The sequence below is a fragment of the Scatophagus argus genome, chromosome 17 (assembly GCF_020382885.2).
Source record: "Scatophagus argus isolate fScaArg1 chromosome 17, fScaArg1.pri, whole genome shotgun sequence".
Classification (NCBI taxonomy): domain Eukaryota; kingdom Metazoa; phylum Chordata; class Actinopteri; family Scatophagidae; genus Scatophagus; species Scatophagus argus.
This window is the reverse complement of record NC_058509.1, coordinates 10,252,685-10,267,906: the sequence shown is the minus strand read 5'-3', so window position 1 is coordinate 10,267,906 and position 15,222 is coordinate 10,252,685. Positions and strand designations below refer to the sequence as shown.

Below are 15,222 nucleotides of genomic sequence, written 5' to 3'. Positions count from 1 at the left end.
AAACAAAAATGTGCAGCTTCTCGTCAGGGCACTGCAGTTCGTAATCAACACCAGATTCAACAACAATAATCTACTAGGCCCACTTGGCATGGCCACATGGATGCTGTAATCCATTCTCCCTACAATCTGATCCCACACAGTCAACACAGATGCCTTTTCAATTAAAGATGCACCGATCAAATAAACTGCAGCTTCGACTGACCACGGCCTGTGTGTGAGCCACAGGATTTTGTTATAATGAAAGTTAACATGTAAGAGTGAGTCTCGAGCATCCAGAAGTGTCCCAGTAATACGACTAAACATGAACTCCTGAGACAATACCAGACTCAGCATCAATCTTATCTAACACCTTATCCACTGTGAGGGATGTAAATGACGCCTGCTCGGTGGAGAAGGAGACAGAACCATTCAGTGAGTCACTATGCTAATCAATTAATTAAAACACAGAACCTGGATGATATTTCATATTGATAATGCTTAAAATCAACAAGTATCATTAGACACAGTAGAAGAGAGTCAATTACCCACAGCATGAATCACAAGGATTTTCTCAGAGCAGCAACACACGTCTGCAGGAGTTACTGACCCGACAAGACAAAGATGACTTCACTGAGAGCTTCTCAGGTTCACAGCAGCACTTAGGACCAATCAAAAGGAGACCCACAAGACGAGACATTTTGAAAGGAGCACAGAACATGAAAACACAGCTGCTAATGTTCTCGTTCAGTCAACTTACGGTTGAACTCCCTGCGGCAGACGCGAGGCCTCCAGGGTCTGTTTCGTATCCAGTTCAGGCGTCGAGGCAGCTCCATGATGCCAAGCAGGTGCCAGTGTGTAATGGCCACTCACCCATCAAAGATCAGCACCCTGGTGCTTCTGCCCATCCTGAGGACAGTCCCTGCAGAGCTTCAGAGGTGCCAAGTCCCAGTTTAGCAGCCTGCACCTTTTTAAAACTGACACTTTGTCTACAGTCTTACCTGTATTCTCTGAGAGAGAGTTGTTAACAGTAGCTGCCGTGGAGCTCGGTGGTGCTACATTTCCCCTCCGCTGCTTTATCTTTTATGCATGAGTCAGTGGAACCCAACTCCCTCGGTCCAGGGGAAGGACAGAGGCAGGCCTCTCCACAGGAACAAGCAACTAATGAAGGCCAGCATCTGAAGCGAAGAGTGCACACCCTACTGAAATGTGATGCCTCTGCACCAAGTCCCCCAGGGAGGCAAGGTGGATGGACTGATGGACGGACGGGAGGTGGGGCTTGGCCAGACACCTGAGGAGGCTGGAAGGAAGCCAGTAAGTCGACAACACCAAGACATGGACAGATTCAGTGTGTGTGTGTCCATGCAGTGTTTGGTCTGTGAATCTTGTAGCTCTGATTCAGTACACTGGTGTTATTTTTGCTCCTGTTTTGTAGACTATTTCCTGATGCATCTTGAATGACATGAAGGCATTCATGACTGGATTTCCTCCCTGTCAGCTAGTAATGTGCACTGCAACCCCTTTTTCCTGCATGTTGATAACACAGTATATATGTGTCATCTCTGCATAATAATGCTCTTCTTTCATGGCAGAATTGCTAAGTTACTGTAACAGAGAAAGACTTTGGTGATTAAAAGCATAAAGATCCACATCTTAACACATGAATCTCATGAAGATTCTGTACTATATTAATCTGCTGGCATACACCTGTTTACACTTGTTATCGGTTAAGGAAACCTTTGGAAGATTGGCAACAATTTTTTCCATCACAAAATCCACCAAATCGCAAAATGTTTTATGGTGACTATTAAAAAATATCCATCACACCTTGAGCCCCTAAACTGAAATAATGAATCTGCTTGTTTTGACAGATCAACAGTCCAGCACAGACACGCAGATTACCGTTAAGAAAAAAAGATTCAGAAATCCTCACATTTACAAAATTGAAAAAGTGAATGTTGAACTATAAAAATTAGTTCACATTAATTTTCTGTGTAACTAAAAACTATTTCAGCTCTAACTTGATTCAGAAAAAAAAAATTTGGCAGAAAAATAGAACATCTGTCCAGAAAAAAAAAGAAATATAAAAAACAAATTTTGTTAATCTGGTAAATAACTTCTAGTAACAGCAGACTGTGAAGCAGCTTTCAGTAAACCAGTTATACTGTTCACACAAAAAGGTACCTGGAGCCAAATCAACATGAGATCACTAAGCTCCAGTCTGGATTTGGCTGTGTGCCGCCAAGGATTCAACATATCTCTTGTTCCAGTTCAGAGGTCACAGTCAAAGTCACTGACACACACATTGTGTACTTGCCTTTATTCAAATAAAACAACACTTTCCCACCTCAGTGTGGGGAAAGAAATGATACCCCATTAAAAAGCATATCTTGACATTTGGTTTGTCCATGTCCAAAAAATGATAAATAAAAAAGACAATTCTACAAATACACAAAAAACTACTTTATCAAACAAAACGCAACCGGTACACACACATTTGAAACTAAATGAAAATGTGGTACACTGAAACATTCAGGTTTTTTGAGTATATAAGCTACATATACCTTGACAATATATGGAAATATATTGAAAATATTTTATGTTTACTGTAGATATATAGTGGACCTCTTAGCAATACACACAAAACTGACTCTTTTAAACGACTACAAAGATCTTTGTGCTTCTGTCGGCTGGTGTTGTGGAAATGTGTATATGAAGATATTCAAGATGGTTCAGTCTGGGCCTGAATATTTCCAACTCATGGTTAACTACAACAACTGAAGCTGCTTCTTTTTATTTTTTTTTTTTAATTGACACCCTGAATAACATTTAGCAAATCCTACAGCAACATGTCAATATGATTGTGCTCAAGACACAATACACAAAAGCTACGACGTTTGGCAACACACTCACAGAAGGCACGTGTAGTTCAAACGATATACACAGCAAACACCACAGTCCGACTTGTTTCTACATGTGGTTCAACACACTACAGCTATAATTCTCTCACTAGAGAGCAGAGACACTTTGCTACGGGCTTTCTGTGAGCAGAAAGATGGTCCAACTGTCAGCCTGGTTAAGACCTTTGGTTGTTGACTGTGAACAAATGGTCCAAGTTGGCAATATATTCAAGGCAACGTTACATTAAATATTCTATGTGTGATACAAACTATTAAGACAAGAGGTAAAAGGTAAAAAAAAGGAAAAATATCAGCAACAACATTGTGCACATCAATGTGGTTGATCCTGAGGTTTGTGTCTACAAAGACCTCCGCCCCATTCTAAGTCTGGCAGGTACATTTTTATAACTAACAAATAATGACATGAGCTTAAATTTTAAAAACCTTTCCCATATCTGAAACATGTTAGTGACATTCCTCTCATAGGAGTTCGAACACATACGAAGCTGAGGGCGGACACTTGGGAAACTCTTACAGCTTGTCCCTGGAAGTTAACATCAGCGTCCACCAGGAGGTACCAGAAATCAAATATAGCCCTGAAGATGCATTCCGCTCAAAGAAGGAAGCATTTCCGATGCATCACAGTGACAGATATATGATCATATTCATAGTAGGATTACCACTTATACAATAAAACCATTAAAACTCAACTGACACAACAAAACAAGCTTGTTTTAAACCGAAATAACAGCACTTTAGTAAATCATCTCTTCCTCCTTCTAAACTAGGTAATTAGAAACTGTACCCATCCATCTGGTCCACTGAAGTATTAAAATAAAGCTTTTCTATAACGGAAGTGGTAGAACTCAAAATGGAACATGTGCAAATTTGCCACAAGTGTATTAACAAACCCCAGAACAGTGTTTTTTGGACTCTGGCTGGCTGCCATAACAATACAGGTACCTTTCAGTATGTAAACCACTGGTCAGGACCAAACCTCAGAGGGTCGTAAGATAAATCACAAGGGTCATGAGTGATCAAAATTGGAAGTTATGCTTATTTTGCTTTTTGCTCATAGCAAAAATAGCATAACTTCATGACTCTTAAGAGACATAAGAGTCGTGATCACATGTAAGGCATTCAATGAACTTTTGTGTGCGTGTGTGGGGGTGTGTGTATTTTCTGTATTAATCTTCCTGTTTGTCAATGAATCACTGCAGGGATCCTTGCTGAGTCTACTCCCTGTGGATCAGGTTGTTCGTTTGCATTTGCTGTAGTGTCACTCTAAGTTTTCAGTTAGTGTGTGTGTGTGTGTGCGTGTGAGGTGCAGGGTATGAGTATGTATGGAGGGATTTACACATCCAACACTGAGCTGTGCAACAGCACGTGAAAGCGCACCAGTTCCACTGTGTTAATCTGTATAGTGCTATTTGTCTGAGCTTTACTGTGTACAAAATTTAAATCCTTCTTCTTTGTATCCAAGATTCATCTAAATCCTGATTGTCTGCAGCTCACGGCTTCCTTCCTCTTCCTACCTCCATACAGGGTCCTTTGTTACTCCATCACTCCTTCTTGTCTGGGTCTATATTGTCCAGGTCAACATCAGGTGACGCCACGCAACACATGCACAGTTTTTGTGTGTACAGAGAGAACTGATCTGCAGTGATAGAAAAGAAAAGTTTGTCCTGAAGAGGTTATCTTTGAAGTGTTTGTTTTAGAACAAACAGCCTGAAGCATTACCAGTTTAAACATTTTGGCATACAACAGTAAGTTAACAGTATTAGGTTAAGGTACTCCTCAACTGGCAGGGGTTGTATATTTACACTACAGACTCCTTTACAGCATGTGGGTTCTACAGTACTGTACAGTGAACTTTGAAACAATAATCTCAATCACTCTTCAGCTCTTAACAAAGCTAAAGAGAGGAGTTTTTACACGTGGCAGCTGGTCTACATGCAACTTAAAGCAGTAAGCTACTTTCAGAAGTTATCCATAATAACATCACACAGACATGCTTATTCACAAGCTAATTTAAAGCTTGTCCCAAGACCTGAACAGTATTTTGTCTTAAGACATTCCAGTATCAATGTTGCTTTGTACTTACAATTATGTTCAACAATACTGTTTCTGCAGGACAATTTAAAGCCTTAGAAAGCCGAATATATTAATACCCATGGGTCTCTGTATGAGAATTGAGGTTGACTGGTCATCCTCTCTAGAATTTGCATCTGGATTTAAGTGAAATTACTGTAACGCAATAGAATTATTTTTTTAAACAAAGCAAAACTGCTACGATGATATGCGCGCCTCTTACCAAGAATGTGTCCGAGGAAGGCTGGTCTGGAGCTTGGGGGCAGGTGGACACAAATGTAGTAGACTGGTGCGCCAGACAGCGCCACAGCAATTCCCACCAGAGAGTTGACAGTGTCACTGTAGAGGGGAACCACAACCAGGAATATGCTGCACACGCAGTAGACGATGGGGAAGAACAAAGACAACTACAAGGGGAGTGGAGACAGGAGGATGACGAGGTCAAATCAGAGGTGGAAGGTTAAAACGTCTAACAATTACATTAACAACTCCAAACATTATCAGATTAAACCAGATCCCTGATGATCTATTTGTGGCTCTAATGGCCCTTAACCTGCTCAGCCAGCATGCAGCACAGTCATTCTTATTTTAAGAGAATTAAATAAACTGAGCGATCAGGTTCAAAACATCACCATAACTCACAACTAAAGCCACTGCTAAGGGTAGTGAGACCTACAATGGAGGCACTACTGATTTGTAAACAAACATAAAGGTCCATGATACTTGAATCCCAAAGAACTTATTTTGTTTATTGTGAATACAGTTTCCTTTCCGCTGTAGCATCTGCTAAGCGTGTTGAAGGGCTGATGACATGTTGAGAATTCAAAGGATGTCTGTGTTTACCCAAAGGGTGGACCCCGTTTACCCAGTACACATCTCTCTGACTAAATATTAAAAATGTGACGGTGAACTGGCTGTTCATAGTAAACGGAGGTTTACATTTCCAACAACACAGCTTGAAAACGTGGCTCAGAGGTTTCAAGATGTCCATGTTTCACAATGACAAGTTGTCAAAAATATATTACAGCTGAGCCCCTTGGAACAGGAACATTTATGAGCCTTTTCTTTTGTCATTGCGGTAAAACTCTCTGAACTAAATTTCCCAACACTGTAATTTCAAGTCTCAAGCAGGGAAACTCTGATGTGCCTGGAGGGAAGCGTCACTGTGGTTCATCATTATGTTGGTTGTCTCATGCTGTCTCATTACCTTAATAGGTCTGTGCAGATCTGGAGCTTTGAAGCGAAGGTAGATCTGGCTGGCTATTGACAGGCCAATAAACAGCCAGTAGTTAAAACTGAAGTAGTTGATTAACTGGAAAACGTCCGGCACAGACAGATACAATAGAGACATGGCACCCTGAAAAGAGGAGATGAAACACACAAAGAAACACTGTTTGACTTTGGTAACAACTGGGCATGAGGGACACGGACAGGGCTGGGTAATGCTACTCGATATCTTTACACAACTCAAATAACCAGGTGCCAAGTAGTTCACACGATACCTGCCTTTGACTGTAGTTTTGCTAACAGACAATCACCATGTGTTCTTCAATTTAATGCAATGTGTGATCAAACCTCTAGCACAGCAGCTACAGCCAATATATCATTTTAAAGATACTGGTATTGTTACTGCTATTGCAGTTTTTTTTAAACCATACCCAGCCCCAGACACGGGCATCCAAAAGTGATACTACAGTTCAATTTCAAAACCCATAAAAATATGTGACACTGACATTGAAGAGCAGGGCAGGAATTGGGGTGAAACGCTGAACATGAATCATGCACAGGACATTTGGTAGGTGACGCTCTCTGGATCCAACAAAAAACAACCTGCAAGAGAAAAACAAAGACGAAAACATGTCACACTTTCCGAGAGTTTTGCTGACATTTAAAAATTACAACCAATGCAGGCAGAAATAGGATTCTGTAGTATAGCAAGGTTAATCTGCATTAGGGGAAAGCTAATCAGAGTAGCTTCAGGTGTGCTCGTATCTACCGACCTGGAGGCCGCGATGATGGAGGAGTTGAGGCCTCCGTAGCAGGAAATGGCCACTGACAGAGGGATCAGCCACCGAGCCCAGCCCAGCACTTCATCTGCAAACGTCTGAAGTGACATTCAACAAAGTGCTTACTGCTCGCATGAATCGAATGGTGAGATCATTGGTCCTCAGCTTTAAAACACAATAACTTTTTGCAGCAAACAAATGTAAAAACAAACAATTACCCAGTGTCCTGATCACACACATTTATGTCTGTACACGTCACATTTTAGGTTTAGTAGTAAAGTGAAAAAAAGTAGTGAATTAGAAAAAATGCTTGAACTTGTCTGACTAACTTGCTAATCTCAGTATGTAAATACCCTCATGTATTACCTGCCACTTCCCTTGTGAGATAAAATTTCTGATTATGAAGGTCACTGTAGTTCCTAAAAAGCAGTCAAAGTGGCAAATGGCTACCTGTGACCTTTGCTTTTAATGCCCTACAGTTTTGAATAAAAGGTCAAGCTCAGTAACAAAAAGCCTTTAATGCAGCAACCCAATGTGGTGCTGTAAATGACCACAATAAGGTCTGCATGTGTGTGAGCAAGTGTGTGCTTCTTTTCAAAACAACAACATCAATTCCACTTGTGAATGCTGGCTGCTGTACCTGTGAGGGACTTTCTGCATTATGACTGCGAAAAAGCTCAGAAGCTATGAAGTGGATTTTGTTATTTACGAATCATTACTAAAAAGGAGCAGCTCACCCATAACAGAAAATTCAGCCATGTCGATGGAAAGTGGAATGAAGTTCAAATACGATGCGGCTCTGATGTGCAAACTCTAAGCAGTGCACAATGTTGTGCTCTCTCCAAAATCTGACAAATGCAATTGTATAAACAATGGACAAATATTTGCTTGCTCCTTAGGCTTAAAGTCAAAGCAGCACACAGTTCATGGCTTGCTGGAACATTAGTAAACCTTTGGAGTGAATACTCCAATAAAAAAAGATTATAAATTCTAAATCCTCCTCCAATGCACTAATCACATCTTACAACTTCCCAGTTCTCCTGTGTGGGGCGCTAACCTATTTAGCTAAATGAGGTTCCTGTCATTGTCTCGTCTGTACAATCACAAATAACTGGGGGGGGTATCAAACCAGATGCTAGTGCCCGTGGCTGCCAGCCAGGCACAAAGAGATGACAGCAGAAGACAGGAAGGAAAGATTAAAACCTGTAGTCCCTTTGAGGCTGGGCAGATGCAATCAATTCGAATAAGTCCCGTGATGTCCTAACAGAGTTAATGGTTAGACTTTAGCATACACAGGCAGAATGCTCACATACAGCTTCTTAAACACACAAGGGAAGGGAAATGCAGTGAATTCTTGGTACATTTAAGCTCCGATCAGTAAGCCAGTAAGCTCCGCTTCAGTCAGAAAAATTAACATCACTCTTCTTTTAGGGAATTATTGACATCATTTGTTTGCCTTCATTAGAAAAGGAGCCTCTTTCTGCATTCACGTGTTAAAGTAAACGCTTTGTCATATAGAAGGTGCTTCAACCCTTGCATGAAATATAATTCCAGCAGGTGTCCCATTTCATGTCATTACCCTTTACAGTGAAGCTAAACCACACATTTTTGAGCTTTTAATACATCAGACAGTGTTAACACATGTTAACATGTATTGCACAACAAGTGATGTGATGTTCTGCAATGACCTCTGGATACTCACCACAGCAACAGCTTCACTGCTGAGCACAGTGTCAGCATCCATGACGACATAGTAAGCGATATTGGTCAGGATGTAGATCACTGTGACAATGGGCATGGAAATAGCGATGGACAGCGGAAGATTCCTACAATGGAAAATGAGACAAGTGCTTTTGTGTAACTTAAAGCTCTCGGTTGCATTGCAGATATTTAAAAAAAATGTAAAATCTTTCTAACTCCATTATTATTCCAGCAATTTCATTTGACTATGTGAATGCAAATAAGACACTCTGTCTTAAAGATCTCATTTGAAAAACAAATCTGATCTGCCTGCTGTCCAAACAAAGCCTAGTACATTTATAGATGCACAGGATGTAACAGCTTAATGTAAAATACTTCTGAAATACCACAATCCGTACCTCTCTGGGTTTTTGATCTCCTCTGTGATAAAGTTGAGTGTGTCCCAGCCAGAGTAGGAATAGAGTGCTGAGTAGAGGGCCAGGGCCATGTCACCAGGGTTCAGCTTAGAGCCCCTGAATGAGTTCTCAAAGTTCTGGTCAAAGCCTACATACATGAACCCAGCACATCAAGAAGCATCAAATTACTTTGTTTTCATCATCAGCTAAATATATCCTGACTATTTAATCCAGCTGATGCATTAATTATTTTTTATTTTAATACTCAGATAACTGCTTTGGCTTGTATTTTATATACAGTGTAAGACACATGCCTTTACCAAGTTAGTAAAAGGACAAAAACAGTCATGCAAATCAATCATTCACCCAAAATAATAAAATTAAAATTACAGTTATTTGGGTGCAAGGTGCATAAAATGTATACATACAGTAATAAAAAGTGTCAGTAAAAAAACATAACTGGTCCAAGCTAAATCAAAATTAGAGCACTGGTACAGCAGGTATCAACAAACATTTGAAACATTCACCCATTTTATCTGCACTATTTTGAAGAAACTGATGCCGGCTGTTTGGGTGCTTTATGACACTCAATAAATAAAACCGACTTAACTAGAGCAGTAGTACTGGAATAATATGTCTGATGAGGAGGACATCCTACCTTGTGCGAGCTTAACCATGCCGGTGATGATGATGACAATAAGAGCTAGGACCTTGGCTACAGTGGAGATGACCTGGAGAATAGCACCCCATTTCACCTTCATACAGTTCACAAATGTCAGCAGACCTGATAGACAGAAAGAGTAAAATAAACAAACAAACAACTAACCAGTATCTAATCTACAGAGTTTATATTCAATGATAGACAGAGGAGCAGAGAGTTGTAGATAAGCAGGGACACAACTTGAACTGAAGAAAATATTTCTTGCTTTCATTTCTGCACCAAGAATTCTAAATCATTTCTATAATGATATGAAAATTGCAGCAGTAATTGCTCTGCTGCTCTGTTTAAATGTTGCAAGACCACAATCTTTCCTCACCCAACAAGAAGTTATATCTGGGACTCTGAGAATTGCAAGCGACCTAGCTGACTGTGTTGACAACCACTAGCGTGTTTGAGGTCACGCTCAGTCACGCAATTCTTTCCTCACTCGTAATCATATGCAACAGACTTGGCATACATCCATAGATCTTATGAAGACAAAAAAAAAAAAACAGGTTTAGGCCTGAAGAGCTGTATTAACATTGCTGTTGTTCTTACATGTTTCTTTCCTCTATTAGCATCACAAAGCTTTAGGAGGTGCTGTTTTCCACGCACAGCAGACTCAAAGTAGAGTTAAGAGAAAATCAACAAGTATAGTCATTTCCCTCTAAATGCAGTATAAACATGATTAAAACAAGCAGCTGTTTCTGTCAACACGGCTAACCACTTAAAAGAATGTCATCAATTTAAATGCAGGGTTTAACCTACCAGTAGCGCTGCTAACAATAAAGATATCACAGCAGAGCAACCTTGGGTTGCAGAAGTATCTTTCAAAATGATACTGTTGGTTAAAATTATGTTTGGAGAACAGTATTTTGTTTGTGCTGGGGAGAGGCTGTAGCAGTTCTGGTTGAACCTTCCTTCCACAACAGTTCTGAAGTGACACCTCTCTTACTATGGGTATTGGCCGAAAACACTACATCACATAAACACACATCCTCAGTCACCCAGGTCCTTTCAACACTAACGTAAACACACACACAACAGGTCAGTGAGTTTAGTCAAGAGAGCCTTACATATGATGACGGCAGCGATGAGGCGGACGGCGTCATAGGGGGCTGGACAGGTGGGGTAGAAGGGCTGGACCAGGTAGTTGGAGAATGTCAGAGCTATCACTGCCTGACAAGCTGGCTCAACTATCATCAGTGATGTCCATAGTCTACAGCAGAAGTCATGAGTCTCGATTATTATCAGGCATCAATGACATTTTTGTTAAGCTTTAGTAAAATAACAATGAATAATAACAGCAGAAAACTGAATTTGATGCTCCTCTGTCCTCACCTTTTACATGGGCCATATGGAACAAATCTCTCTTTAGCCACACTATACTTCATGCTGACTTGAAAGTAGAGACATGCAGTACACATTCTGAGTTTCTGTTGGGGATTGTCTCTGGGATCAGAAATCCTTAATTTATTTAAATTATTTTTCCCCCAAGTGCAAATTCTTTGAATACTTTGGACAACGTGCCTAAAGAATGTATTTACAGAGACAAAGAACAACAACTACATACCGAATAAAAGCCAAAAAACCTCCAAAGGCCTCCAGAATATAGGCATAGGAAGCTCCAGACTTTCGGATGGTTGTACCCAGCTCAGCGTAGCATAAAGCTCCGAACACAGAAAAAATGCCACCAATGGCCCACACCACCAGCGACAGGCCAAATGAGCCTGTGTACATGAGAACACCCTGTAAGACCACAAATGAGAGTGAGAATGCTGCAGTTAAAAATACCCAGTGCGTTTTCCTATTTGTTGCAGTTTGGTTAGGATGGCGTGAAAGCTGTCACTTAATATCTACTGCAGAGCAAACAGTGGCACCAAGAACAATGATCACAATGACAATAGGAATTTCTGAGTGCAGTAGAAAGCTGTTAGAAACTAAAAGAGCAAGAAATATTTTGTCGGCTGTTTAAGAAACTGAAGTCTGGGAAAATGAATTCATTGGTCTCATAAGAGCGAGACTCTTACCTTAGGTGACACAAAGATGCCAGAGCCTATCATATTTCCCACAATGAGACAGACCCCGTGGAGGAGCGAAATCTCCTGCTTCAGCCGCACACCGCTGCCCTGAGACGCAGAGTCTACCTCAGCAACCATTCTAAAGAATATACAGTCTTCAGCCTGAACGCAGACAAGGTAACACGGGAGTGATGGGAACTGCTTGAGAGATTCCTGGTGGCACTTAAGACGAGGTGAAAGAAAAGAAAAGTAAAATGAATAGTGGGTGTGGACCGAGACAAGAGAAAGGGAGGTAGGAGTGTCACTGGAAGGCTAAGGCTAGGCAGTCTCAAATAACCATGGTTGAATCCAAGGACAAAATCTCCACAGCGACAACCTGCAACAAATACACAGAAGTGACAAGTCACAGAAGTGCTTTTACACATTCCAGTAGTTTAATTGCTGCTGTAATTGGGCCCAAGTGCTTAACCAAACCAGTAGTGCTTTTTAAAACCCATTTAGGTCCCAATACATATCATGTCAAATGCAGTACGCCAAAATAAGCAGGATGCCTGATTACATTCCGCTGAATTTTTGTAATATGCAAATCAGTACGCTCTTGTGGTTATTGTGACATCCACTCAGCTGCTGAGAGACGGGCAGATGACAGAATCTGCCATGACAGGTGTCAGCCCATTCAACTGTAAGTGCTACATATTTTCTGTGACTCGTGTGTATATTTGATATATAAATATGCAGACTACAACAGCGGGGGGAAGCCGTGCATGCTTACTGCATTCCACAGTAGATGCTGCTGGTAAGAGCAGCTGCAGGTATGGGCCAAAAGTAAACAGGAAAACTATGCAATTCAGAAAACAGCAAGTCAAACCATGTCTGTACATATGTACGGAAAACGTACATCTCCGTGGAAGGAAATGACTTTATTTTGCATCACTCACTACATACAGTATATGACGTTACCCTGAGTTCCTTGGAGAAAACAGATGAATAATACGAATACATATTTAAACTTTACTGTCAACGCTGCAGCTAACTATACGACATAAAGACAGTGATTGTCCCCATACGTCAAACCCACTGTGGGCAGATTGCGGACACACAGGGTGAGGGACGTGAACACAAACGAATGTACGCCGCCTCCACGTTAATGCGTGGGACTGAAAATTTTATCTTAACACCAAGTTAGTCAGTCCAGATATGTTACTACGATCCACGATAGCCCAAAACACACAACCGCTCGCTCCAACACACCAACATCCTCGCTCGCTGTTAATGTTTAACTTAGCGCCAGACAGATGGATAGCCTTGTTAGCACTGGCCTCACACAGAGAGAGGGATCAATTAGACCGTGTATTACTAAATTAACGTTAACTCATTGACACTGATATCCATTTTAAACTCAACTGTGCGGCCCCAATGCAATGTGGCCCAGAGCTAACAGCGCTAGCCGACTCACGCAACAGATGTTACATACAAGATGCTGTTAATGTATATGCTAACGTTAGGGTGTGATTTCAAGCTATACAAAATTATGCTGAACTGTTACTTCACCCGTGTCATTTTATAACCCAGGACAGAATTTAAAAGTGGGAGATCATGTGTGCATTCGGAAATGACTGTATGAAAAACGAATTACCTTAGTTGTGTCGTCTTCTTTCCTTCCAGCGGGGACAAACGGGAACACATGTGCCCCGTTTCACGACCGTACAACTTTAAGCTAAGCAACATCTGCAGCTAGTTCCTCCTCATCACTGACTGCCGGAGGATAACAGGAACCACCCACTGGCAAGCCCGACCGGGGGCGTTGCCAGATAAGGAAACAACCACTAAAAATCACGTATATCAGATGTTTTAACTTTGATAGATGGCAGTGACTGCAGCGCCGTTTCCATCCCTCAGCAGACAGTGACGTATTGGCACGCAGGCACTAATACAAACAGCACTGCCAGTAGGTCAGCGCAGTGATCTGTATTTGAACAGTGATGCGGCCACTCCAGCGTGCCCCTGTGAGCGGAGAGTAAAGCACTTTTTGTGGTTGGGAAGGTGCTATATAAATTATATGTACTTTATTTGTGTTTTTATATCCATACCACATTTACAGCATCATTACAAACCACGGGGACCGCTGAATCAGGGACCATACATAAGATCATGAGATACTCCTGACATTATTGTATGTGTATCCAGGGTTGGATCAGACTTTGACATGTTTACCAGTGAAAACAGACTACGGGGGTTACATGGCAGTTTTTGTAATTAGCAACGTCATCCACTGGATCACAAAAAATATAATCTGATCTGAATACGTTTGGTTTGCTTTTGGATTGCTTCAAAATCAGACAATGGATGCAGCCACAAAAACTAGAGTATTCTTTGTTTTTCTGCTTAAATGGCTTATCTCAGAACATTTTCAGTGAAAATCCATTGCATTTTGCATATTCAGGATTACATTTGGTCAAATCAAATGGATGATATTGGGTAATCTGGGATCATTTGGATTTCTGTGTCTTATTCTGTCAACACAAAAAATATTGACAATGATAACGATAATAATCCGGGTTAGGTGTGTAATCTGGGACACTTGTATTAGGTTTTAAAAAGTCTCACTTTATCATCTCGCTTTATGCATGCCCAGCTCAATACCAATTTTTAAAGAGCATTTTGAAAAATGAGAGCAACAGAAAGCTGAGTAAGAATTCAAAGAATTCATAGAAATGTCAATAATTCATATCAACATATAGTCACATTTTTTTCATAATGACATCAAATAAGAGAAATTTATGAAAAACTACTTTCCATCTCTGCCTATGATTAATAGATCTAGAGTATTAATTCATTTAGAATAAATTAAAACATCCTGTCTCTCATTCTGTCATTTCCCTGTCTCTCTCCTCCTCATCCTTTCTGTTCCCTTCTCTTTTTCTGTTTTTCCTAGAACATTTCATTGAGTTAATTATGAATCATGAATATTTTCGTATATTAGTCCACTAATGGCTTTCCTATATTTGTACATGCTGAACAGCAACTGTGTCTGTTTGTCTACTGGCATTAGACATAAACCTCAAAGTTTGCAACTTCAGGAGTAAATAAATATTAACATAATAACATATTTACTGTGCTTGAAAGATCTTAAATAACAGTCCCAGATTACCTAAAGCATACTGTTCTTGATAAAGTGGGTCCACTCAAAAATGTCTGGAAACAAAACCCCACAAGAAACATTTTAATGCACATGTTTCTTGGGTACCCATATTGAATCCAAACCAGCCCTTCCACAAGGTGTACTGTATGCATTCTGCAACATATGAGATCTTTCTTTTGTGTAAGTTTGTGATGTGCTACTTTTTTTTAATGAAAATCTTAACAGAGGACTTTGCTCTTCTAACTCAATAGAGAAACTTACTCAAAATGTCCATCTTCCATTTTCTGTGT

The 15,222-nt window shown here is 40.5% G+C and overlaps 1 protein-coding gene across 3 annotated transcripts; it reads right to left on the bottom strand.

The window, feature by feature from the left end:
• Positions 1-2,281: 2,281 nt before the first annotated feature.
• si:dkeyp-120h9.1 (Y+L amino acid transporter 2-like) lies at positions 2,282-13,722 on the bottom strand. 3 transcript variants are annotated; one of them, XM_046417723.1, is made up of 12 exons: positions 13,427-13,722; positions 11,800-12,166; positions 11,343-11,518; positions 10,846-10,988; positions 9,728-9,853; positions 9,073-9,217; positions 8,676-8,799; positions 6,968-7,071; positions 6,701-6,797; positions 6,175-6,324; positions 5,191-5,374; positions 2,282-4,533 (listed from the first exon to the last, which is right to left on the bottom strand). In XM_046417723.1, the coding sequence occupies exons 2-12, from the start codon at positions 11,926-11,928 to the stop codon at positions 4,439-4,441; spliced, it is 1,473 nt and encodes a 490-aa protein (XP_046273679.1). In that variant the 5' UTR covers positions 11,929-12,166; positions 13,427-13,722; the 3' UTR covers positions 2,282-4,438. The 3 variants fall into 3 exon arrangements, with proteins under 3 accessions (XP_046273679.1, XP_046273680.1, XP_046273682.1); XM_046417724.1 differs by having other exon boundaries at positions 11,800-12,012; positions 13,427-13,721; XM_046417726.1 differs by having other exon boundaries at positions 11,800-11,898; positions 13,427-13,721.
• Positions 13,723-15,222: the final 1,500 nt, after the last annotated feature.